General features: G+C 33.0%; 1 protein-coding gene across 7 annotated transcripts in view; it reads left to right on the plus strand.

The window, feature by feature from the left end:
• Positions 1–27,074, plus strand: part of DMD (dystrophin) — a 2,282,785-nt gene that overhangs the window by 1,690,139 nt on the left and 565,572 nt on the right. For all 7 annotated transcript variants that reach the window (XM_074220296.1, XM_074220284.1, XM_074220285.1 and 4 more), the window contains one exon: positions 18,293–18,447. In XM_074220296.1, the coding sequence (XP_074076397.1) occupies positions 18,293–18,447 (155 nt within the window). The remainder of the gene's footprint in view (positions 1–18,292; positions 18,448–27,074) is intronic.

Below are 27,074 nucleotides of genomic sequence, written 5' to 3' on the forward strand. Positions count from 1 at the left end.
GGAGGCAGTCTGTTAGTCTTTATATTGTTTCCATGCTATACATTGATCTAAGTTGAATGTGATGATAGAGAGATCATTTTTATTAAGCATTAAATTCCACATCTGGGACATATGTGTTATAAAATTCAAGCCATTATCATTAATTGTTATTATGATTATTATTTGCATATATATATAAATATAACATATGTAAAAATGAAAGATAATGTGGGGAGGGGGATATTAGGGATTGAGAAGATGAGAAAAAAGTCTATGAGAGGTAACACTTGGGATGAGCTTTGAAGTAGGTTAAAAATTCTAAGAGGCAAATGAGAGACAGAGAGGTTTGAGCATCAGTATACAAAGGCTAATGGGATATAGAATGTTGTGTATGAGAAACAAGTAGGAAAATTTGGTTGAAATATAGTGTGGATGAATGGGAATAATATATAAGAAGCCTAGAAAGGTAGCATGGATCCAAATACCCTCTAGGATATAATACAAAGGGATTTAAATATCAAACAGAAATTTTAAATCCCAAACAGAAATCCTAGAGGTAAAAGGAGCCTTTGGAATTTTTTGAGCAGGGAAGTGACATATTCAGTCCTATGATTTAGGAATATAATTTTGACTGTTTTGTTGAGGTTGGACTAGAGAAGGGTGATGTCCAAGGGAGAGAAAAAATTAGAAGGCTAATGCAGCAGTCCAGGAAAGAGATGAATGGTAGGTTCTAGAAAGAAAGTGATCTGAGTAAGAGATGTGGTAGCAAAGAAATCAAAAAGATTTAGCAATTAAGTGGATATTTGAGTTGAGGGAGAACATGAGATCTCTTGGCATTTGAGTTGAACTTGAGATGCAATAAGTCTTCCATTTGATAATGTCTAATGAGTAATTGGTGATGCAGGATGTGCTCGGAAGACAAATTAGAATTGAATTTATAAATTTGGAAGTCAACTATATGGAGCTATGATTTGATACCATGAGGACCAGAGTCTTGGAGCATACTCTAGTTAGGAGATAGAACATGCAAAAAGACTGTTCTAAGATCAAATCCTCTTGACAAAACTATTGCTTTAATCTATTTGAAAGCTTTGAGAATTCATATACCAAGTTGATAAAAGTGATGGAAGAGAAAGTTAAGGTCTTTATTGTATAATTAAATATATGTTGGATAGGTGTTCTTCTAAAAACTGAAAGAGGAAAAAATAGGAGTGGAAAAATTCTGCAGCTAGATAAACTTTTCTTGATGTCAAAGGAATATAATATAAAAAGATCAGTGGCACACTTTCTCAAGTTCTTATTGCCAAATTTGGGCAATCTTAATGATCCAGATAATGGGTTGTAGATGGAAGAAAATCGATGACCAGTGCAATTCTATTATATGGCTATTAGAATTTGCAGAGGTTACTGGAATACTTTCTTGGTTTGTGTAACAGTTCTGGGGTGGCAGGAGGGGAGGGGCATCTTGTTCTGTGATAATGAAACCAGGCAGGAGAGCATATATAATGTAGAATGAAGTTTCTAATAAAGTACCCCAGTGATCTGCCCTTGACTCTATTCTCTTCAATAATTTTTGTGATTCAAGTGAAGACAGAAATGACATGCTGGTCAAATTTTTCAATGACAAGAAGCTAGGATGCATTACTAAAATATAACAAAAATTGAAAAGTGAAAATTGTTCCTGGCTAGAACAGTGTGCTGAATCTAATACTGTAAAATTTAATGGAGATAAGGTTTAATAACCTTCAAGAAGACTTTCTTCAGTAAGGTTTAGTGTTATCAATTTGAAGGACAGTGGATTTCTGATAAGCAATAATTCTTTCTACAATTTTCTAAGAATTCTAGTGAATTGAATGAATCAGCAGTATAGTACAATGGTAAAAATATAATATTTTAGTCTTCTTTAAGATATACATATTGTCCCAAATTAGGAAGGTATTATTTTCATTGTTTCTATAATCAGACCGTATCTGTGATATTGCATTTGGTTTGGGATACAACATTTTGTTATAACATCTTCAATAATCTTGGGGTCAATACCCAAACCCCATTACATTAGAAAGGATACAGACAAGATGGAGAAGCTCCATGATAGTGAGACAACTGGAAACTATGCCATTTAAGAGCTGATTATAGGAATTGGGATAATATATTTTGAGAAGTGAAAACATAAGGAAAAAAAATAAAATTATAGTGTCATTGAATTAAAACTGAAAGAGACCTGAGAGGCCAAGACCAAACCATTTATTTTATAGATGAGGAAACTGAGACAGAAAAATTAAAGTCCATTGTCACATAGTAAGTATGTGAGATGGAATTAGATTGCTTCCAATCCTAGAACCCTATTCACATCTCATTACCTGTCCATTGCCAACCATCTTCAAGTTCTGAAGTCAAGTATTTAAATGTCAAATCAAATTCTTCTGGTTCTAGAGAGCACAACCAGGAGCAATGAATGTACAAATTTAAGCTTGATATATGGGAAAACTTCCTAACCATTAGAACTTTCTCAAATTGAAATAGGCTGCCTTAAGAGATAATAGGTTTGATCTTGTTGAAGGTTTTCAGGAAGAATTGAGAGAATTATTTATCAGTGGTACTGTAGATAGTAGTTTTGTATAGGCATTAGTTGGAATAGAAGGTCCCTTCTAATCTTTAGATTCAGGGATTCTGATAGGTGGAGAACAGGGGAAGGAAAGGAACAGGAGAACAGAAAGGAAATCTTATTTTGAGAGAAAGATCCTAGTTATTAATTCTGTGGCTTTGGGTAAGTCATTCAACTTCTCTGTACTTTTATTCTTCTATGAAGTGAGGCAATTGCTATGTGCATTCTTTAAGGTCACTTCCAAAAAAATGTCAGTCAGAACAGTGCACAATAGCTACCCTGTGAATAATTAGTGAATATTTGAAATTTCATTTTTGTTCTCTTGAGAAAATTTTTCTTTCTATTTAAAAAATGTACCCTGTATAACTATTTTTAAAATATTTTATTTGTTTATTTTTCCAATTACATGCAAAGATAGTTTTCAACTATCATTTTTGTAAGATTTTGAATTTCACATTTTTCTCTCTTCCTCCCTTCTCTCCCTCCTCTCCCTCCTCCCCCTGACAGAAAGCAATCTAATATGGATTATCCTGTTTATTTTTAAGAGAAAAGTTGAACTGAATACACAATTCATTTCATATATTTTACTTTGCATCTTTTTCTTCATGTTGACTATATTTGGGTATGATAGAAAGCTCCTTTAGTGATGGCAGGACACATTTTAGGGGGAAATCTTACAGTATTTTCAAATTAATCAGAATCTCTGCCCGTGAACTATGGTAAAAGCCAAACATAAGTGTTACCATTTAGAACTGTTACAAGAGCCAAGAGAATGTTCCAGTGGCCTCAAAAAATGCCAATAGAATTATAACAATTTCTCCAATCTACCACTATGTTTCCTGGGCCATGAAGATTACCTAAATTTGGTGATAAGAGCTTGGGAAAGAATGCCATGGATCATTTTATATATTACTCCTCTTCTATCAAGAAAAGTTCATTTGGCTGCAGAATTTTTCCACTCCCCTTTTTTTTTCCCCTTGTCTTAGTCTTTGGAAGAGAAACACCCCCACCCTTTTGGTCGGTCTTATGATTGCTTTTGTGTCAAATGCAGTATAAAAGCTTTTCAGTTGTGACAGCATTAGCTATTTTGTGCTTGGCTGAGCCAGAGTACATGAATTCAATAGAGAAGCAAAATCTTGCTTGGGCTTAGCTGACTTAGATATATAATACTTAAAAGTATCTGGAGCGAGAAATCTTGTAATTGATCAAATCTTTGAAGAAATATTTTCAAGACTGCCCACTGTGTTTGGGAGATCTCATTCATGTTATTTTCAACAAAGATGTATTTTAATGATGACTTGATTAATTTTAATAGCTACAATAATTTGGTATACATAAGGAGTGTTGTAACCTGTCATTTGAGAATTTCACTGTATTAGAAAAGCAAGGGAGGCAGGTTAGATTTGATTTTGATTTTCATTTGCTCAGACCTCATTTAAACAGAGGAAAAAAAGGAGATAATGCCAAATATTTAAAATTCTCATTTGGGCTTTGGAGTATTTATCAGTTATTCCTTGGGGGCAGTGATTTCCCTTTCTGCCCTGAGGTTGCCTCAGGCAACCTCACAGGTTCGGGAACTGCGTTCTACTTTCACACACTCAAAAACTATTCTTACTTAGACAAGGTCCGTGCTATAATAGAAAAGTATTCTGAATCAGTCATTGGGGGGATGATGGGGGGATAAAGGTGGAGGAAGTTAGGGGGTAGAGTTTGGGGTAGATGAAGGACTAATGTCAAAAATCTGATTTTCAAAGTGTTCAAGGCATTTTTCAGCTTTAACTGGGGAAATAAAATCAGCACTACCTAATAGTGCTTTTCTTCCCCAAACTTGTAAGAAAGCAGGTAAACTTCCCTTAGCATGCACAGTGCTTCCTCAATGGTATAGGGGTAGTGTGTAGACTAGTGTGGATGAAGCTCAACTATATAAATATTTAATGCAATGAATTGAATTATGCTGCATTTGTGTCCTGTTATGTTTAGGTTACACTGCACATTTCAGCTTATTCTATGCATGAATAAAAAGTGCAAAGTGTTCCTTCAACAAGATCAAAGTGTGTCTTCCTTACCCATTTTGTAATTAAGAACTTTCATTGCTGAGAATTGCCCATGAATAACATAACAACTTAGTGCCTTCTCATATTAATGAAAATCAAAAGTATGGCTTACAACAAGAAAAATTCAGATCTTTTTTTCAGATTTTTAAGTTTAAAATAAAAAAAAAAATAATTTCTTCTACCCCTTAGTGATTATTAGAAAGGGATAATGTTAATGACTTCATTTCTCAGTGACTTCTGCAGAGAGGTGAACATCCAGGGTGATCAATAAGGTTACCTTTTTGGATATAGGGTTTACAGATCTGATTTTCCAGATAATTTAATTCCATTTCCAATTCAACTCAAATAATATTTAATACCTATTATGTCTGGGTGGCTCAGAGTTTTGGGATTCAGGAAAAGCTGAGGTCAAATTGAGCCTCTTGACACCTAATAGCTATGGGACCCTGGACAAGTCTTGTTTGCCTTACTATACCAGAGAAGAAAATGGCAAACTATTCCAGTTTCTTTGACAAGAAAGCCCCTAGGAATGTATTGGTATACTAAGGCTCATGGGGTCAGAAAGAGACAAATAGGACTGAATGACTCCACAACAGCAATATATCTGTATTGTACTTAGAGTTTTGGATACAAATGAGATAAAAGATAACCCCTGCCCCCAAGAAGTTTGCAATCTAATGGGGAAATACAATATTTAATTGGAAGTAAAAAGGATTGGAGGTTATATTTTGGGATCAAAAGGGAGCAGAGGCACTGAACAAGGGAGATTTACTGGATAGTCTTGAGCTCTTTAAAACAGAAGACTTTGGGAGAGTTTACTGCTCCATTCTCCAATCAATTCTCCAATCTGAGATGAAGCAATTGAGAAGGGATCCATCTGCATGGTGAAAAGACTTCAGTTGATAAGTTTTTCTTGCAGAAGGCATAATGTCCAACTAGGTAGAGGTCTGATGGAATTCTGACTCATTCAGAAATTTGGGTGTATTGATGATTAAAACACCCTGGTGATTCACAAGAGCCCCCTATGTGTGGCACTATACTTATTCTCCTTGAACCTGAACCATTATACCAACTTAGCCAGATTAGAATGAGACATCACAGTAGAATGAAAGAAGGACTAACTGTCTATGCTCTGTATGAGATAAAAGGTTAAAAACTGCCTTGTCTCCAGAGAAGAATTTGGGGTGCACATATCATTGAAGAAATGACCAAAAGTTGCGATTTCCTCAAGTCTTGGGCTGCTCATACCAACTTCCCCAGCATTTTTCACGGTGTGCAATGTTCACACACTTAGCATTTGTGTTTCTTTTAGCTGCCTGAGGCCTATATGGGTTAGTGGTTAATTACAAGGCCGTTTAAGCCTTTTAATAAAATCAGCAAATTAAAGAGAGGGCACAGATAAAGAGAATGCTTTCTAAAGTGTCATAATGAAATTAAGGTAATGAAACACTTTGAGGGCTTTTCTCCTTTCTTTTGGTATAAACTTATTCCAAAGAAACTGGAAGAGAAATGGGGCCTGAAAGTAAAAAGTAAAAAATAAATTGTATGCCATTAGTTTAATTATAAAAATTCATTACATGAAGTCATGTAAGACAGAAAATAATGGGGCTCTAATAGGTTGGCCGATAAAACATTTACTAGTCTACTCTCTGCTTGTAGTCTTTGTTGAAGGTACAGAAAAGTAGCAACTCTGTTATGCCATCTTCAAAGCTATTGAAAAGATTAATCAATTCCAGTAAGCTGGAAAATGAGGGCCATTTTCTTAAACAGTTTCTCCTGTATAGTGTGTTCTTTTCTGAAACAGAATTGTTTGGTAATGTCAGAAGCTTAATAGATTAGTGTTGAAGTTAATGGTGAGAGTCTATACTCTTGAAACAGCTTTCTTATAGTTATCTCAATATTTCCATTATATACAGCCCTAGAGAGATTTTATGGGTCATTTTAATTCACATGAGGATGAAAGAAGAAAATTTTTTGTAAAGTTTACGGACCATTAATTCAAATGAAGGACTAAATTGTTTAGTTTTTTTTTTAAATAAGCCAAATACAAAATCTCTGATATTATATAGAAATCTCCTATGGTATTGAATATAGTAAAATATCAATCTTTTTTAAATATAAAGGAAATATGTTTTATTTTTCAAAGTTCTAATGTGACAAATACAATGTTACAGATTTGAATAGAATTACATTGACACAGATGAATTATTTTCACCTTTCTTTGAGCACTGATGTTAGTTTTCAGAAATGGATTCTAGTCTTGTGCCTCCCTTGACTAGCTGTGTGACCTTGGGCAAAATTGATTATCTTCTCTAAACTTACCACTAGGCAATTGCTCAAACAGACTGAAAGCTCCTCTTAGCATATTCTCTGTCCTTTCTCTACCAAATCTTGAGGTGTATTTTTTTTTATATTTTTAAAATGTTTTGTTTTTGCTATTCTTAATTTGACAACAAACAACTGACACAAACAGTTCTACATAGAGGGAGCAGAAGAGGATTTTACAGAAAGCCAGCAACTTCTTTTTGTACATATTTTTATGTACCAAAAGGTTTTATACACCTTTTTAAAAAATATAAAGTACATTCAATGTGATAGTTCCAAAACTGGCCTACTTATCTATATTTCCCTCTGAACCTCCATCTGTTCTGTTCCATGTTGTGATTTTTTTAATGCTTCATTGAAGTACTTATCATTCTTTTCTTTTGCTTTCCTTTCATTAACTATTTCCCCATCTATGGAACTCCCAAACTCATAAAAAGAGTTTATATATTGGGTTTATATATTGACTATATATATTTTTAAAAGTATGTCACATCTGTACTACTCTTTTATCATCTTTTTAGATGTGGGAAACATCTTGATGACTCTTCTTGAGTCAAGGTTGGTCATTATATTGGATAACAGTTCCTAAATATTTCAGTTATTTTTCTGTGTAGTCATAGAGATTGTATAAATTGTTCACTTGATTCTTTTCATTTTACTGTGCATCAATTCATAGAGATCCTCCCAAGTTTTTCTTAATTCATCCCTTTTAATATTTCTACAACACAATAATACTCCATTATTTTCAAATACAGCAATTTGTGTTCAATCATTTCCTAAAAGACAGGAACCCCTCCCCCAACCTTAGTTTTCAAATATATACCACCACAAAAATGATACTATGACTATTTTACACATATAGGTAATTTTCCATCTTTCAGGGGTTCATGTCTATTAATAGTGTGGTATGATCAAGTGCACAATCCGTTGACACTGGGAGCATATATACAAATTGCTTTACAAAATCACTGCACTATTTCCCAGCTCCACCCATAATGCATTTCTTTGCCAATTCTCTCCCAGCCTCTCTAACAAATAGAGGTAAAAACATAACATTTTGCTTTCTCTTCATTTTAGTGGCTTCGAGCATTTTATTGGGTTATTCATATAAAATTGCTTTTCTTTTGATCAAATTTATCTCCTAGGAAATGACTCTTGTTCATATGCTATATGACTAAATCCCATATACTGCATACTCTTCTTTTATATCCCAATTATAAGAAATAGTACATTTCAATCCCCTTCGTCATTCCATCTCTAGTGTAATTCTCTTTCCTGTTTTAAGTTTGCCACATCATAACAAAACCATTCCTAGACACTTGTGTTTGTCTTATTTACCTCCCTCTGTGATCTTTAAAGGCTACAGAATTTTGAAGGGGTACTGTTTTTTTTCTCTCCCTATTTTAAGCATTTTATATTAATTTAGTCCCTTCCAATTGCTCTGCTAGACTTACCTTTTTTAGTTATGAAAAACTGCTATAGACCAAAAGAATAATGTATACATCAACAACAGTATTGTGAGATGAGCAACCCTGATGGAAGCAGCTCCTCTCAGCAGTCCAGAGAGCTAGGACAAATGTATTTGACTGGCTATGGACTTTATCTGATGAACACTTTACAAAAATTATCTCATTTCTTTCTCTTTCCCTTAATCCTAATCCCTCATACAGAAAATTACTAATTTGTAAGCATGTTTATCAAAATATGTGTGTGTACAATGATAACTGATTATTCACCACTGAGAGGAAAGTGGGGAGGTGGAAGAAAATTTTGTAATTTAAAAATATACATGTGCATATGGATGAAAAGAAATAATTTAATTAAAAAGAAAGAAAAGTTACATAGTAAAGTTAGGGTTTGGGGGGTTGGTTTATTTATTTTATATTATTACAATAATCTTGTTATAAGAGTAAATATAAATCCCCTTTCACCCCCCAAGAAGATGAGAAACTTCAAGAATAGTGAGAGAGAGAGAAAAAAAAGTACTTCAGTCTGTGTTCATATTCCAATAGCTCTGTCTCTGGGGTGAGTTGCCTTCTTTATCATGAGTCTACCAGAGAAGTTACTTCAGTATTTTTCCCACAGTCACTATGACTAATTGTATTTCCCTCCACTCTATTCCTCCCCACTCTCATTTATTCTGTTCTTTCTTACCTCTCATCCTGTCTCTGTTCAAAAGTGCGTTGTATCTGAGTACCCTCTCTTCTATCACCTATCCCCACTTCCCTTCCCCCCCCATTTCCCCTTATCCCATCCCTTTCTTCTCATTTTCTCTAGAGTAAGATAGGTAGATTTCTATACCCTATTAAGTGTGTATGTTATTTCCTCTCTGAGTCATTTCTGATGAGAATGAAGGCTCACTCATTCCCCCTCACTTTCCTCCATTCCACTTCATTGAAAAAAGCTTTTCCTTCACTCTTATGTAAAATATCTTAGCCCTTTCTTCCTCTCCTTTCTCTTCCTCCCAGTACTTTCTTTTATCATCTTCTTTTTACTATATTATACACCATTATATTCCACTCCTTCCTGTGCCTTGTCTCTATATGCTCCTTCTAAGAGCTCTTATAAATGAGAAAATTCATATGAATTATGTGTATTTTCTTCCCATGCAGGAATACAAACAGTTCAACATCACTAAGTTCCTCATACTTAGTCCTTCTCATCTACCCCCTCTATGGTTCACCAGAGTCCTGTACTTGAAGATCAAACTTTCTGTTCAACTCTGGTTGTTTCAATAGGAAAGTTTGAAAGTCCCCGGTTTCATTGAAAGTTCATCTTTTTCCCCTGAAAGAGGATATTCAGTTTTGTTGGGTAGTTGATTCGTGGTTGTAAAACAAGATCTTTTGCCTTCTAGAATATCATATTCCAAGCCCCACAAGACCTTAATGTAGATGTTGCCAGATTCTGTGTAATCCTCACTATATAACTACAGTAGTTGAATTGTTTGTTTCTGGCAGCTTTTAGTATTTTCTCTTTCACTTGGGAGTTTTGGAATTTGGCTACAATATTCCTGGAAGTTTTTCTTTTGGGATCTCTTTCAGGAGGTGACCAGTAAATACCCTCAATTTCTATTTTACCCTTGCTTCTAGGATCTCAGAGCAATTTTGCTATATTATTTCGTGAAAAATGAATTCTAGGCTCTTTTCCTGGTCATGACTTTCAGCTAGCCCAATAATTTTTAAATTATTGCTTCTGGATCTCTTTTCAAGGTTAGTTGCTTTTACAATGAGATATTTCACATTTTCTTCTAATTTGGGGCTTTTTTGGCAGAGTTTTATTTCTGCTTTCTTGCAAAGTCATCAGCTTCTTTTAGTTCCATTCTGCATTTGAAGGAGTTATTTTCTTTAGAGAACTTTTTTTATCTCCTTTTCCAGCTGGCCAATTCTGCTTTTTAAGGCATTCTTCTCCTCATTTGCTTTTTGTTTTGCTTTTTCCATTAGGCCTAAACTGGTTTTTAACATGTTATTTTCTTCAGTATTTTTTTGTATTTCTTTCACCAAACTGCTAATTTGGTTTTCATGCTTATCTGCATTGTTCTCATTTCTCCTCCAAATTTTTCCTCTTTCTCCCTTAATTGCTTTTCAAAGTCTTTTTTGAACTCATCCATAGCCTGAGCCCATTTTCTATTTCTCTTAGAGGCTTTGGAAACAGAAGCTTCGAATTTGTCTTCTTCAAAATCTTCCATGGGACCAAAGTAATATTCTGTGGTCAGATGCTTCTTTTTCTTTTGTTTGCTCATTCCCTCAGACTAAGACTAATTTACCAAACTTCCAAGGCTTTGGGTTTTGGTGGGGGACACCCCACTGGGACCCTGTGCTTTGATATGTAGATGACCACAGAGCTCCCCTCTGCCCTGGAGCTGTGAGGAGGATTCCCTGCTCAGCTATCTTTGTATGGAAGCCCAAACAGCAACCTGGATCTGAGTGGGTAAACATCAGAATCCTGCCTCAGAGACAGCAGAGAGATTTCTGCAATCTCCCCCTACCCCATTACGGTCTGTGAACTGTGCTTTGGAGGTGTAGACTGGCTTCCCTGATTTCCCACTGCAAGTTTTCACCACAGAACTGTTCTGAGGCCAGTGCTCTCACTCTGCACTCATTCTTGTGTGACAGAGTTCTCTCAAGGCCCCTTCAAGGTGTCCTTGTGATCGCTGGGCTGCCTGTGGCCATGGCTTTTTTCCAACCTCCAGTCCCAGTAAAATATACCTTTCCCAGGGAACTTATAATTTATCTTGGACTGGGAAATTGTATCACTCAGTCTTTCTGTGGCTTCTGCCCTTTTAAATTTTGTCTAGAGTCATAATTTGATTGCTTTCAGAGTTTATTGGGGAAGGAATTTCTGGGAAATCCTTCCTTCATGCTGCCATCTTGGCTCTGCCCCCCCTAAAGTTAGGGTTTTAATAGTTTAATGTTAAAGTTAATAATTAAAGTTTTTACTTCAAATAATTTTAATTCACAGAAGGAAGAATTTTTTTGTAAAATTTTGCAGATTATGTGTATATTCTTGGATAGAAACATCTAGCAACATTTCAATTAAACTTTAGACATTAAAGGAAGCAGTCATTTTTTAAAATTTCATGTGATGAATAAAATGTACTTAATGGGATATGAGTGATGATCTAACCAAGAGAAATGAGAAGAAGCATTCAAACAGATAGGTCATCTAAGATATAACAATGTCAGGACAACCTAGAGAGAGAAAATATTCAGGATGATTTGAGTTTGGTTAGCAGTATAAAATGTTGTAGAATGGTCAAAAATAAAGAGGAATGAGATAACTGAGAGTGAGAGATATCATATGAATAACCTGCATATTTCTTTAGTACCCATGGAATGATTTAAAAATTAATCCTCAATCTAGAAGAAAACATTTTGTGTGCTTCAAGGGAGAATTATGAGAAGGCATAGACAAGGTACCCATAAGATGAGAAGATATTCATGGGTTATGATTTGCAGCACTGGAGAGAGCATGAACACTGATTTGATCTTAGATCCATTAAAATTTTGAAGTGTTGCCATTAAGTTATCCCTGAGTAGTTTGGTAGTAAAAATATCAAAGTACTAAATACCTTGAAACCAAGATAATGGTTCATTGTGACAATGACTTTTCTTTGGTGATCAAAATACCACAGAATGAAGAAAATCTAGAATTACTTATTTTGAAGGATTTCTTTATTTTTTTTTAACAAAAGAAAGAAAGAAAATGATGGTACATTTAAAACTTCCTTAATGCCTAGGTAAGGGCCTTAACCTTCTTAGTGTTATTCAAGGCTGTGTGGAATTTTTTTTTAACGTGTCTTTCATCCTTGAAAAATCTTGGCATTATTCATTGAAGGTTAGCTCTCAGTCAGGATTTCCTTAGTTATAAAAACTAACTTTCAATGTGAACACAAACCTAGGGGGAAAATATATTCATGGGCATTTTTGCTATTCAAGCATTAAAGCATGCCAAAAAAGTGATGATGTGAAGTCAAGCTTCACTCACTTAACTACCTTTTTGCTAACAAGCATCTAATTTATCTTGCCAGTTACTGTTTCCTTCATAGTCCTTTGAAAATTCTAGCACACTTTTCTATTTACGTTTTTCAATTATGTTGACTGATTTATAGATTTGTAGAGCACTGGACAGCAGATTTCCTTTATCAGAAAAGGACAAATAACATTGTAAGAACCATTAATACTTCCCAGTATCATCATTCTAATTAGCACCCTTTATTGACAAACAAAATATGTTATGAACTTCACAGTTTATATTTTTAAGCAAGTACCTATATTTGCTAATAGTACTTTTTTCTTAACTTTCATGAATTTTATGGATTTATATGCATTAGTTAGCATGTGCAGCTATTCAGAAACTGGGATACCAAAGGGGGAGGTTAGCAGAACGAAAATATTACTCTCATATTTTCTGGTAATTATAAATTAATTTGAGCTAACAAGTTCTTATTTTAAAATGCAAACATTCTTGGGGAGATTATACCTATTTGTATTCATAACTTAAGGTGAATTCCTTTAATTAGAAAATTAAGTAGAATTTTCCTTTCTTTTCTAACTAAAGTCAACATCTTGTGAGTTTTGACTTTGGATATTCTCATCTCCACTTGAGAGATTAGGGTTTTTCCAGGAAGAGCTAAGTCTGAATGGTCTTCTGGTGTATGGGGTGGAGAGGTAAAGAAGAGATATCAGGAAATGATTGTAGGAGGCATGAGGATAGAAATTGGAAGGTACCAAACAGAACTTCAGTTTGTGATTTTTGTATCATAAAATTCCTATTAACAATAGCCTTAATTTATAAGTGAAAATAATCTTTTGTATCTCCTTGCTCATATATGGCATAGGTTGACAATATTTGTTTTACTGTATTGATACTATTTATCTGAATTAATTGGTTGTATTTATCTAAGTACAAGATGTTACTCAACATAGTTCTAGTTAATCAAATATTCTAATTAGAGGTTTAACATATATACATTTGTGTATTACTAAATTTTAAAGACCTAAAACACACAATATTTAAATCATCACAGTGAGCATTCCCTATACCAATACATTTGACTGCTCAATGCCAAAGAATCACAGAATAGTAGAATGTTGGAAAAATAGGTGATTTTACTGGATGAGAAAACTGAGATCCAGGAGGTGATTTGCCTGACGTCAAAGATTTACTAAGAGACAGAGGCAAAAGTCAGTCCTTCATTTGACAGGGACTGACAAGATGGATGTTTTCCAAAAAGGACAATCAAAATACAAGAGATTTGGAGAGCATAATATATGAACATTGGTTGAAGAAACTGGTAATATTTACCCTAGAGAAAGGAAGAGCCATAAAAGAAATAATTTGAAAGTATTTGAAAATCACTTGGGTCAAGTAGGAATTAGATGTTCTGCTTTCTTTTGAAGGGCAGAATAAAGAAGAATAAATATAAACTGAAGGGAGGCAGATAGTTTGTTGTAGAATATCTTCTTGTTCAGGTATGGGTTAGCTTTGTCAAGTTCAGGTATGATAAGGCTTTTAGATCCCTTCTTACTCTGAGTGTCTGTAATTTTTATCTTCTGGGTTTAAGGTCTCTCATTCCAAGGATTCTTATCTATGCTTTCCCATAAATCCTCTGTAGAAAAGAAACACAGTGTACTATAGCTGTCCTCTGGTTCTTTGAATTTCTCAAGAGATTCTGCACAGGTCACTTGGTTTCAAGAAGTTACTATAGAATTCTTACAGGGGGCATAAAGATTATCACAACCAACATTAACACAATGCCTGGCACCTAGTCAGTACTTAATAGATGTTTATTGATTGACTTATAAATCTTCTCTCACTTTGCCGCTTGACTTGCTTACATAATTATTCTTATCATCCTAAGCACTAGGGTAATCTAGGGCTAAATTTATTTATTTATTGTTAATTAATAAAAATTTAGCCTCTCAAAAGAGTTTTCTGCAGTTCACAAGACATTTAGAAAAAAACTTAAGAAAACTTTCCCAATAGCAGTTATTCATGTCTTTAAAAAAGTATTTTATTTATTTTTCCAACTACATGCAAAGATAGTTTTCAACATTTTTTGTAAGGTTTTAAGCTTTACATTTTTCTCATTCCTTCTCTTTCCTCTCCCTTCCCCTCCACAGAAAGCAATCTAATGTAGGTTATACTTCTAGAACTAAATTAGTGAAAGAAGCATCAAATTTAAAAAAGAAAAAAGGCATTAGGGGAAAAACATAATTCATATTTCTTTATTAAATCTCCTAATCACATAGGATTAAATCAATATTAAAATTATGGAATTTCTAATTTATTAACAAAAATAAATATTTAAATAGAACCAGAGAAAATAATTTATGATACTTTAAGATATCTCAATGAGTAACCTCTGTGAGAAAAATATTTCATCATATTTATTCTGTTTTCACTTAGATTTATGTGGCAAGACATTGTCTAATCAGAAACTGCAGGTCATATTTCCCTCAGAAAGACCCCTTCCCAGCAAAATTAGTATAATTGTTCTGAGTCCATACCCTCCAGGTTTTGGTGTCCACCCAAAAACCTTGTGTTTGGGGTCAATAAAACAGCTTTTGACTTCAGTCAATTGTTATGTATGCTTACTTTTTACCTGCTGATATACATTTCATATATTCTTTTCTACTTGATAGCCACCCAGCTGCTTTTTTTTACATATTTATTTGAACTCTATGTAATATAAATTTCAAGAGACTTAGGAGGGGATCAGACTTTTTTCTGGTTCTGTCCTCTGTTAAATGATCAAAAAAATTTCTTTTTAACCTAAAAAGGGTTTGGAGTTTGTGCTTGACATACCCTTCAAAATATCAGATGACATCACTTCTGTTTTTTTTGGGGGGGTTGTTTTTTTTTTTTAGGATTTTTTGCAAGGCAAATGGGGTTAAGTGGCTTGCCCAAGGCCACACAGCTAGGTAATTATTAAGTCTCTGAGTTAAAATTTGAACTCAGGTACTACTGACTCCAGGACCAGTGCTCTATCCATTGAGCCACCTAGCTGCCCCAACATCCCTTCTTTTAAGAAAAAAAGCAAAAATCCATGTAACCATCCACAACATTTTAGGGTACAGAAAAAGTTCAACGTACTTCTCAAGATACAATCCTCTTCACTTGAATGGAAATGCTGCCACACATCATTAAGTTCATTTAGAACAACAAATACTGTTTCTTTAAAATAATTTTCTTCAAGATAAAGATTTAATTAAAAGATTAAAAAGATAAAAAAATTAAAGGCATAAAAAGAAGACTTCTCCATCTTCTTTCTCTACAGTAAAACAACCTCCTTACCCTTTCTAAAGCCATCACTCATGATATGATCCTCTTTCCAGATTTATTGCACATAAAATTCTCATTATGTTAATTCATCAAACAATAGTAAAGACTATTCTTATAAGAAGTTCCTTATCTTCGTTTTCATTGTTTTTTCCATAGTTTATCTTTAAAATCCTCATTTATTCTAATTAAACTCACAAACTTCCTAACTCCATAGAGAGAAGCAAATTATAGAACAGTAGTTGCAGTTATAACTCCTGGATTCTATAATCTTAAAATGAAGGTATTAGTCTGTATGTCTTCTGTTAGGCTTTGGAAACAGATACTGTTATGCTTGTAGAACATATATGTAACACTGCTTTATCTTGGCCCTTTCACAGAGGCTATAAATACTATCCCTTTAAAAATCAAAAGAAATATTCAGAAAAGCAATTTGTGATGGAAGTTGGGAGACAATTGAAAAAATATTCTTACTATGAAGTATTTGTTCAATAGAATCAGGGAAAGAATATGTGCTTTATATGTGATATATAGAGATCTATATTTGAATGTGTGAGGTCACAGAGGAAGGAGTCAAGATGACAAAGCTTCCTCACCTTGTCTTGTATTACTTATAAAGAAGTATTATAAAGAGAAATCTGTGAAGAATTTGGCAATAGAGTACATTTTGAAAAAATTATTTCTTCAAATTCCCAGAGAGACAAAGAAAATTGATTACTCTGGCTTATTTTATTTCTTTAGGATTTTTTTTTGCAAGGCAATGGGGTTAAGTGGCTTGCTCAAGGCCTCACAGCTAAGGTAATTATTAAGTGCCTGAGGCTGGATTTGAACCCAGGTACTCCTGACTCCAGGGCCAGTGCTCTATTCACTGCTGCCACCTAACCGTCCATGGCTTATTTTTTTAAACATAATTTAACTCTTAAGGAAAAACACATGGAAGATTCTTAAGAAATTAGAATATATATGACAGCATTACCATTCAAAAGAAAAAGAATTATGTCATATTATATTCAGAAGTGACTCTGATAATGTACTTTTTGTAACAAAAATATTACTAAAAATCATGTCTTTCATTTATTACTGCTTTCATTTGTTAATAAATTATTTGAGTAATTACTTTTAGAAAAGATTTATCCATATCATTTAATAAATAATATTCAGTGAAATAAGATCTTATGATAATTCATAAAAATGAGATTGAAATTATATTTAAATAAGACACTATTCCATCAAACCCTTACAATGCTGTAGGGTTTGGGATAAAAAAAATCAAATATAAAGCATCTCTTTAAGTGGTAGATTCAAGAAAAACTTAAAAGTAATTCTGATCAGTTTTGAAAACCTAAGATCCCATAAAGCAGACTAAAAGAACATAATGGAGACTTATAGTTGATACTGTATCAATCAATACAATAAATCACTGACTTGTATTCAATTTTTGGATATGTGATATTTTGGATTAGTTAAATAGATCTTGTACCACGAAATATGTTTTGATCATCTTTGTCATAGGCATCATAGAATTAAAGTTTGAAAAGAGTTTAGGGATCATTTAATTCAACTCCTTTATTTTACAAATGAGGATTCTGAGGCCCAATGAGTTTAAATGATTTGCTCAAGATCACAAAATGCCAAACTGAGCTGAATCTTTGAATGACAAATCCAAGGTTTGCTCTATTTACCCTAAGTAGAAGACAGATGAAGAAAATCTAAATACTGTTTTACTTGAATTTATGTTCCTGCTTTCCACTAGGATATGGAGCTATATTTATTTAGTTTTGTTTTGAATGTATGATTTCATTCATACTCCTGGTATGACAATTCCCTCCACTGATCCTGAGATTTTCAAGTTGCTTGAGGTATTCAGAGGTTAAGTGCTTTATCCCTAGTTACATAGTTAAAGAGGTTAAGAGGCAGGACCTGAACCCAGATCTTTCTAACTCCAAGACCAGTTTTCTATCTACTTATACTTTACTACAGATTGCTAAACTGTTTTTTGTATGTATATATGCAAAATTTACCCCAGAAAAATAAGAATGTATAGAAATGAGTATTATAATTGTTTTGTTTTTATTCAACAATTTTTATATGTATATTTAGTTCTTTTCCAGTAGATGGCACTAATTACTTAAACAATTTGGTCAGTTAATGAAGAGAAACAGAAATAGAGATCTGATTTTGTTCAAATCCTGGAATATGTCACAGTGTAAAACATTCCAGTGTATTTTTAAATTAGTTTGGTTTGGTTCAATATTAGAAAATTAAAAAATGTTTAAGTATATGTTCTTATTCACATTTATTACTACATACAGTTAGACTATTTTTTTTCTTTAAAAAAACTGGGATGCTAGATTTCATTTTGTGTTGGGAATTTAGTTCTTTACTTTTTTGTCATACCCAATGTTGCGGGTTTTAAAACAATCAAGGTAAACAATTCCTAATATTGTGATCTACAAGTTAGTAAAGCTACTACTCTTTACTTGAGTAGGCAGATGCAGATGTGAAAGGCTTCCACTGAGTAACGTTAATTATGATTCTCTTTTTGCAGCAATTATCAAAAGAGCTACGCCAGTGGCAGATAAATGTGGATGTGGCAAATGATTTGGCAAGAAAACTTCTCCGGGATTATTCAACAGATGACACTAGAAAAGTTCAAATGATAACAGATAACATTAATGCCACTTGGGCTGACATTAATAAAAGGTATGGGGTTTTTTGGTTGTTGTTGTTCAGAATTAGAAGTAATAAGTGGAAATACCAGATAGATTGGTTGAAACTTTTTAGACAATGCGGTTCGTTGTAGTAGTCACCTCTATGACTGGAATTGTATATCCTATCCTGATGATCTGGGAACTTGAGATCATTCATTCATGATTAAATGAATCTAAATGGCTATTGGACGTTATCTTCTTCAGTTCCTTATTTTACAAATAAAGGAATTGAAGCACAAAGATATAAAATGACTTTCCCAATGTCACCCAACTAGTTAGTAGCAAAATTATACTTAGAACAAATAAGAATACTTATCTATAAAATAGATCAATTAATTTACAGTCAAAACAATATGTACGGGGCAGTTAGGTGGTGCAGTGGATAGAGCACCAACCCTGGAGTCAGAAGGACCTGAGTTCAAATCCAGACTCAGATGCTTAATAATTGCCTAGCTGTGTGATCTTGGGCAAGTCATTTAACCCCATTGCTTTAAATAAATAAAATTTTTTAAAAATGTAAACCACAAATTCCTATCAATATTTTGAAATTTTTGTTTTACAGGAGAGTTGCATTTGAACATGGTACCATTCTTGTTTTCCCTAATATAGCATTCTCTACACATAGCAGATAAAATGGTATTGGATATTTTGAGAATTTTATCTTCTCACATTTGTGTGATGCTCTAAAGAGATCTGGATTATATATATATATATGTATATATTCAAAGTACCTGGCTAGAATTCTGCCTCTTACTCTATGTATATATAATATAGCCTGCAGAAAAGGCTTTGTAGAATAGTATCATCAATGTGATGTTTTAGGTACTTTCAGAGAAAAGTATATAAAGAAAATATTGTACATGCTTCCTGTCTTTGTATAACATATATGTTTAATAATTTTTATTTCACTGAACCTGGAATGATCCAGCTCAATTGTGGGTATAGAACTGCTTTTTTTGGAATCTGAATGGAAAGAGAAGTTCTTGGGGTTCTTACTGTATTTGCAGGCTTCAACATTTCATTTCTTAGCTCCAAAGATCTCGATGTTAAACTTTTGTTGTTCAGTCATTTCAGTTGTGTGTGGCTCCTCCTGTCCCCATTTGGGGTTTTCTTGGCAAAAATACTGGTGTACTCTGTCATTTCTCTTCCAGTCCTTTTATGAATGAGATCAAGAGAGCTAAGTGACACCCAGGGTGCCACACACTAATAAAGATCTGAGACTAGATATGAACTCGAGAAAAATGAGTAAAGATGACTAAATTAGATAATGAAGTTTAAATGACTTAGAGCACTATGATATTCTGATAATTCACTCCAGATAAATTTCAACTAAAATGCTGCTTCTTAATTTCAGTGCATTTTCTCTGCCGATTATTTCCTATCTATAGCTTGTTTGTTTATACATATTTGCAGGTTTCTCCCTCATTTGCTTATAAACTCTTTGAGGGTAGGAACTGTTTTTTTTCCTCTTTTTATTCTACTATGCCTAACATAGCAGTCACTTAATAAATATTGATTGAATTTAATTATCTTTCCTTCTTTGATCATAGAAAGGGTATTTTTTGCTATTGTTCAATTGTGCCTGACTCTTCATGACCCCATTTGATGTTTTCTTGGCAGTGATGCTAGATTGGTTTGCCATTTGCTTTTCCCCATTTTACAGATGAGGAAACTGAGGTAAAGAGAATCACATGACTAGCAAGTGTCTGAGGCCAGATTTGGACTCAGGGAGATGAGGCTTCCTTACTCTATATCTAGTACTCTATTTACTGAACAACTTAACTGCTTCATTATACAAAGGATATAGGAGGAGATAAAGAATCTCTATTGTTAATATGTAGATTAATTTATTTTTCTCTAGCATATGTTGTACAACTGTGTTGTTCACTTTAGATTTTTATCCAGAAGAGCATTAAATTGTACAGGGATCATGTGTTATAATGGAAAAAGAATTGTAATGAAAGTCAAGAGACACCATTTTAGTGCTAGTTCTACTGTTGACTAAGCTATATAACCTTTAGGGGGTCATTTAATCTTATCTCACCTGAAAATGAAATGGTTGGCAAAAGGACCCTTAAACTCCCAAAAAATAATAGTCTATATTCCATGACTTTAGCTATAGACTTAATGCTATAAAGAAAAACAGCTGAGCATTATTTATAATAAAAATGTTAGATAGCAGATGTTCAACTCTATTGAATAAGTTTCAAAACCCTGTAAAGTTTTCACTGACTTGTCTGACCTTCTTCTCATAAACCTTAATTAAACATGAAAGAAAACAAACCTCATTTATTTTTGGTTTTGGCTGTATCAGAAAATTCAATCATGATATCTAAGTAATTAAAGTTTCCCCATCTTAAATTTTTATGTTTCTCATTTAAGATTCAACAGTATAAAAATGAATCTTAGATTTTACTGCTTTAAATAGTCATCTAATTCTGTAAATTTTGAGTATAGATTTATACAGCATGATTCACAATTTTAGTGGTAGGCTATAAAAATAGCATTCAGTAATGAATTGATGTCTAACCTGAACAGTAAAAACTGTGTAATCAGAATGCTTTCAAAAGGAACTCCTCTTAGCTTAAAAAAATCTTGATTATAGATTTTTCTCAAAGATATGAAGAAACATTCTTTTCAACAAACTACATTTCATTATTATTCATCTTTCCTTTTGAAGTTGAATTTGTAGCCTTAAAACAAAAGTGAGTATTTAAATACTGGAATAATTGGAAATATCAAGGCTCTGGAGATGTAAATAATGCTAGGAAATTATGTAGCTGGCTAGAATCAGGGGAAATGTTTCATGGATCATAATGAACAAAATTGACAATTTTTAAACTTAAAATAATAATAACTAGCATCTATATAGCATTTTAAAATTTATAAATATTTTACAGGTACCTCATTTTATCTTCATAACAGTCCTGTTTTATTATTATCCTCACTTTGAAAATTAGTATATTAAGACAGGGAAATTAAATCACTTGCAGAAGGTTTCACAGCAAATAAATGTCTGAGGCAGGATTTGAACTAAGGTCTTGCTGACTCTAAGTCCAACTGTACCACCTAGCTGTTTAGGTGATACAAGGTGTAAGCTTTTTTGGAAAGAAAAATTTACCATTTGGCCATTTTTTAGAATAATGTTTGGGACATCTTATAAAGTACTTAGTTGTACTTTAAACAAAGTAAGAGCATAAAATCTAATGAAGCTTAGGATGATAGGCATGGAAGAATGAACAAGGTATTAGATAAAAGGGTCAAAAATCAAGATGAGGTAAAGGTGTGTTTTTAATTCCATCAATTGAACATTATGATTAATTCAATTAGCATTCAGCCCTCAGGTATTTTAGAAATGTTTTAAAAGTATCTAAATCCATAACCAAGAAAGTATATTAGTTGCTGCTAAGAATGAATACATCTTAGATATGGACAATGCAACTTGTAGGGAATTTTAAAAAAATATAAACTTGTACGTGACAAGACAAAAGAATATATAATTCAGAAAGCACAAATGACATTTGAGAACAGATATTTTGTGTATCAAGTGGAACATTAAAACATTATGGGTAAAAGAAAAAATATTTTTTGTTTACCAATACCCAGGAGAAAAGGGTACCTAGTCAGATGTAAATATTATTCACTAGATAGCTATATACTAAGTAAAAGATAATTCTATATATAACTCAGGTGGAAACATCATTTAATTCTATCCAGACCTCTCATTTTTGATTCCATGCAAAGTTTGTTCTATACAAAATTTTAATTCTATACATTAGATGATTATTAACCCTATATCAAGATCTCTGGCATACTTTTCACTGGAGAAATGATTCATGCTGGGCAATATTGGTAAAGCACAAAGCCCTCATAGAGAAGATCCTAGTTTTTCCCCATCACCTAAGATTGAAGAATTTCTTATATCATAGAGGCTGACTTGAAAATGCTTTCTCTTCCACATCACCCTCCCATCTAAGATGAGTTACAGAATGAATATTCACCAAAGCAAATAAGCCACATATTCCTAAAGAGAAGCTTCTGTTACCTAACGATTCTATTCTTTTGGCCCAGATTGTTACCCATAACTCATTTAGTCAAATATTTGGTTTTACTGAGTTTGTGCTTCATGGAAGCCATGTTGCTAAAACATAATTCCAGAAATGTGAGATATTGCAACCTCATTTTCTCCAAGTGGATATATAGTGTAATATTTGATGGATATTGAAGATTACTGTGGGAAGCCTCTAGGGATTAAACTTCAAGAGTTGCCATCTGGCTGATGACTTTATGACGACACTGTCACAAGATTGTACATTCTTTGTTCTGCCAATGGATCTCTGGTTAGACAATGAATGAGTATTAAGCATTAAGGTGGTATCTTATTTATTGACTATATGAGGATTTATTTGATTCATGCTAGAAGCTGATATAGGAACAGAGATTTCACATTTGTATCAAGGAATTCTAGGGCTACTGATGATAGAGTTGGGAAAAATATGAAATCAGGAAATTTCAAAATTGAAAGGTATTATAGACTAAGAGAATGAGGACCAAGGTGGGAAAGGAAGGGAGGGAGGGAGGGAGAACAATATGAGCTTTGGTGGATCTTGACCAGGTGGTAAAGATAAATTCAAACGTTATGATTAGATGAATTGTCCAAAGAATCAGGTACCAAAGACAAGTATAAAACTATGAGTAGGAATCAAGTTGTATACATAGATCATATTTCAAATTTATTTAAAACAAGCATTTCCCTATAATAGTTTAACAAAAATGATAAGACATAAAACTGTTCATATATTATATACAATTTATTATTCCTTCTAAATATCTAATAAAGTTATCATGTAAATTTCTTTTTATCCCCTTTTTTCTTCCCTATCCCTTTACCCTATAGATGGCCATTAGACATATATATATATACATATATATATGTATATATATATATATATACACACACACATACATATTTTTGTATATATACCCACATGTATATATATATATATATATTTATATGCACATATATACATATACATATGTATAATTACTTTGTACATGGGGGGGTTAGGTTTTTTTGCAAGGCAATGGGGTTAAGTGGCTTGCCCAAGGCCACACAGCTAGGTAATTATTAAGTGTCTGAGGCCAGATTTGAATACAGATATTCCTGATTCCAGAGCCGGTGCTTTATCCACGGCACCACCTAGCCACCCCATTCTCTCTATCATTCTTAAAACAATATTTCATTTTTAAAAAATCAAGACAAACAGAAGTCACAACCCAAAAACCAAAAAAAAATTACTTGTCTTGTCAAATATTCATAGCTTGGGAAATACACAGTACCTAAAGAAATATGATCAAAGCAAACAGGAACCCAGGTTTGAGACACCTTAAGGAAGGAATCTAATGCCTACAACAGTATTTCTGCCTTAGACACAGTAATCACTTTATGATTTGTGTGGACCCAGTCCCAGAGTAGGAGTCAGGACACTTTGTTAGGGTGACCTGGATAAATGAAAACAATCAATCAATAAGCATTTATCAAGTGCCTACTTGGTGCAAGGAACCAAAAGAGGTACTTCCTTTTCTCTAAGGAAATTATATTTAATGAGGGAAGACAAAATGCAAATAAATATATACAAAGTAAGCTATATACAGGATGAATAAGAAATAATTAACATTAAGAAGGCACTATAATTAAGAGGAACTGGGAAAGAGAGGCAAGTAAAAGTTTTTGTCAGGCAATCTTGACAAATAGATATTTCTGTATATAGCTTTCCCTAATATAGTGGTTAGTTAATTGATAACAAAGTCCCATCCAATTCTAAATCAATGACCTAATGATGCAAAAGATCAGATTGTCTTTTGTTTATACTCTTATCTTCCCACCACATCCAAAACAAATTACTTACACATTGATTAATTGTAAATTAGCTGATACCTTAGTCATCTAAAAGGACAGGGAGAAAAGGGTAATAACCTAAAGGGATCATATTATGACTGAGGAATGAATGAGCAGCTAAGAGAATTTTGAAGTAGATTCATAAAAGGCATACTTTCCTTAGGTGATTACTTCTTGTTGGCAAAATTAGAATTCTAGTTAGTAGTTACACTGTTAAACTTCAGAGTTATTGTTGTATTTTCCTTCTTTCAGCTATATCTGGATTTAGACATGACAAAAGGAGGATTTGGGGTATTAAACAAAATGACAGCTCATTTTAGCTTGAAAGCACAGAAATCTTAAGTGCATTTATTTGAAACAAGCAAATAATAGCAGCTCTCTCCATTATGGTACAGTTTTTATAATAAATTCTTTCCTGGACAGTTATATGTAGCTCCTATCAACTTGAAGTCACATTGAACTAGAATTTGGACTTAAAGAGCTAAAGCTTTTATAGGAATATTTTACCTGAGGGGACAATGTTCCATAAAATGATTAGATGCTAATTAAAGATTGTGTATAAAATATGCAAATGTGACATAATTTAGCCCCCAAATTCTATGGGTTTATATAAATGTGAGTGCTAGCATGTTAAGCCAAGAATCAGCTAAATCCTTTGAGAAATGTCTGAGAAATTATTTGGGGGTCATGAAGTAACCAACTCAGTGAATTGTGAATATAATTTAGTAGTAATAATAATAATAATAGCTAATATAAATATCATTTCATTTGATCCTTGCAACCCTATAAGACCATACTGTTATTATTCCCAATTTATAGGTCAGGAAACTAAGGTCAAAAGCACTTAAGTGTATGCCCTAGGTCACACACACCTAGAAAATTTATCTAAGGTAGTATTTGAACTTGTCTTCCTTATTTCAAGTTCAGTTCTGACTGCTGTGTCATTTAGCTCTTACTTAAAATGAAATTTATAATCAATTAGATTTTCATCAATATTTTTACTCCAAATAATTTCCTCTTACTGAAACCTTACCAGTTCCATGTCACATCTTATTTATAAGCGTACCTTTTGATGGTTTTAAAAAAGAAGTCATTTTAAAAAGTTTAGCTGGAAAAACTTAGATTTTCATTTTTTTATAAATATATTATAAATCCATTGTAAACATTTTCTTTCACTGTAAAAATTTTAATCTTGCTTTTTCCTGAAACATAAGGAAAACCAAATGGATACTGCATGAATTCTCAGATAAATTAATCTTGTTCCTACCTATTATAAATTAATCTTGTTCTTACCTATTACTATGAGCCAGGTAACCACTTTAATCAGCAACATCTTCCCAGTTAGTGTTTTGTTAAGGGTAGATTTACAATTGATTACTTGTCTTTTCTTTTTACCTTACTATTCTGTTTTTAATACTAAACAACAATGAAAATTAGTTTCTTGCCCCCTGTAGCAGTCAAATTTTCAAATGTGAAAATATTGCTTTTTTTAAGTGCAAAAAGCATTTATCCAAAACCATATTTGGTATAAAGCACTATGTGTATTTATTTTTTTAACTAAAAACTTAATAATCATTCCAAAAATACTCTCTCCTATATATTTAATCCTGCTTCTAGTCACCTTTCTAGTTACATTTCCTTGGACAAGTCACTTAGTCTCTGTAAACCTCAGTTTCCTCATCTGTAAAATCAGGGATTCGAACTAACACTAAAACTGTGAATATTGCTTATACTGAAAAATAAATGCATCTGTAATTTTTCACTATTATCAATTGGTCATCCTTGGATATATGAACAGATCTTTAAGAAATCAATATATTTTTATATTGTTTATAGGATATATTAGAATTAGTGAGATTTTTTTCTTATTTCCTAGAATTATAATTTTAAATAAGTGTTCCTCAGAGTTATCATCTTGACCAAATGAGTTTCTGTTCAGAATTTTTTTTTGGAGTTGACAGGGTAGGGTTATTAGGAAAAATTTTTGAAGGAAAAGATTTGAAGAAAATCAGTCTCATTCTTTTGTAGCTATTTCTGGTTACTTGTACAGTTCTACAACTTTACTGAAACAACCAAATTAGATTAGGTCACAGCATATCTGACCCAGAAGCACACAAACAGCCACCATAAAATAGCAAAACTGCTTTTTTGCCAGCAAGATGGCCCAATGGATAGAGTTATGGACCTTATCCATAGGCAGTTCATAGCTATGTGACTCTGAGCAAGTCACTTTAGCCCTATTTGCCTCAGTTTGGTCATCTGGAGATAGAAAATGCAATACATTTTAGTATGTTTGTCAAGAAAATACATATGGGATCATGAAGAATTGGATATTATTGAAGCAACTCAACATGAAAAATGAGAAGAAAAAGTCAGGTTGAGTCAGGCAATTCTTCTAACATACCTCATATTTTGCCTCTTGAGCTAATATTGATCTCCTGGACCGTATCTCTATTCTTGCACCTGGTTTCCTCACTGGTCTTACTCCCTTATATTTTGGTGATATTAAGAATTCATGGTATAGACCTGCTCTAACCTCATCCCCCCCTTTTTAAAAATAATTGATTGGCTACTGATTTGGAACCCTACATATTTTTGCCTTTCCTTGTTTAGTATATATCCAATTATTGATATATATCAGATTCCCCCTAGCCTCTATTCCCAGGTTGGATATATTTTATATATTCATAAGCATATGTATACAAATATATGCACTACAT

This window comes from Macrotis lagotis, chromosome 1 (assembly GCF_037893015.1).
Source record: "Macrotis lagotis isolate mMagLag1 chromosome 1, bilby.v1.9.chrom.fasta, whole genome shotgun sequence".
NCBI classification, from domain to species: Eukaryota; Metazoa; Chordata; class Mammalia; order Peramelemorphia; family Peramelidae; genus Macrotis; species Macrotis lagotis.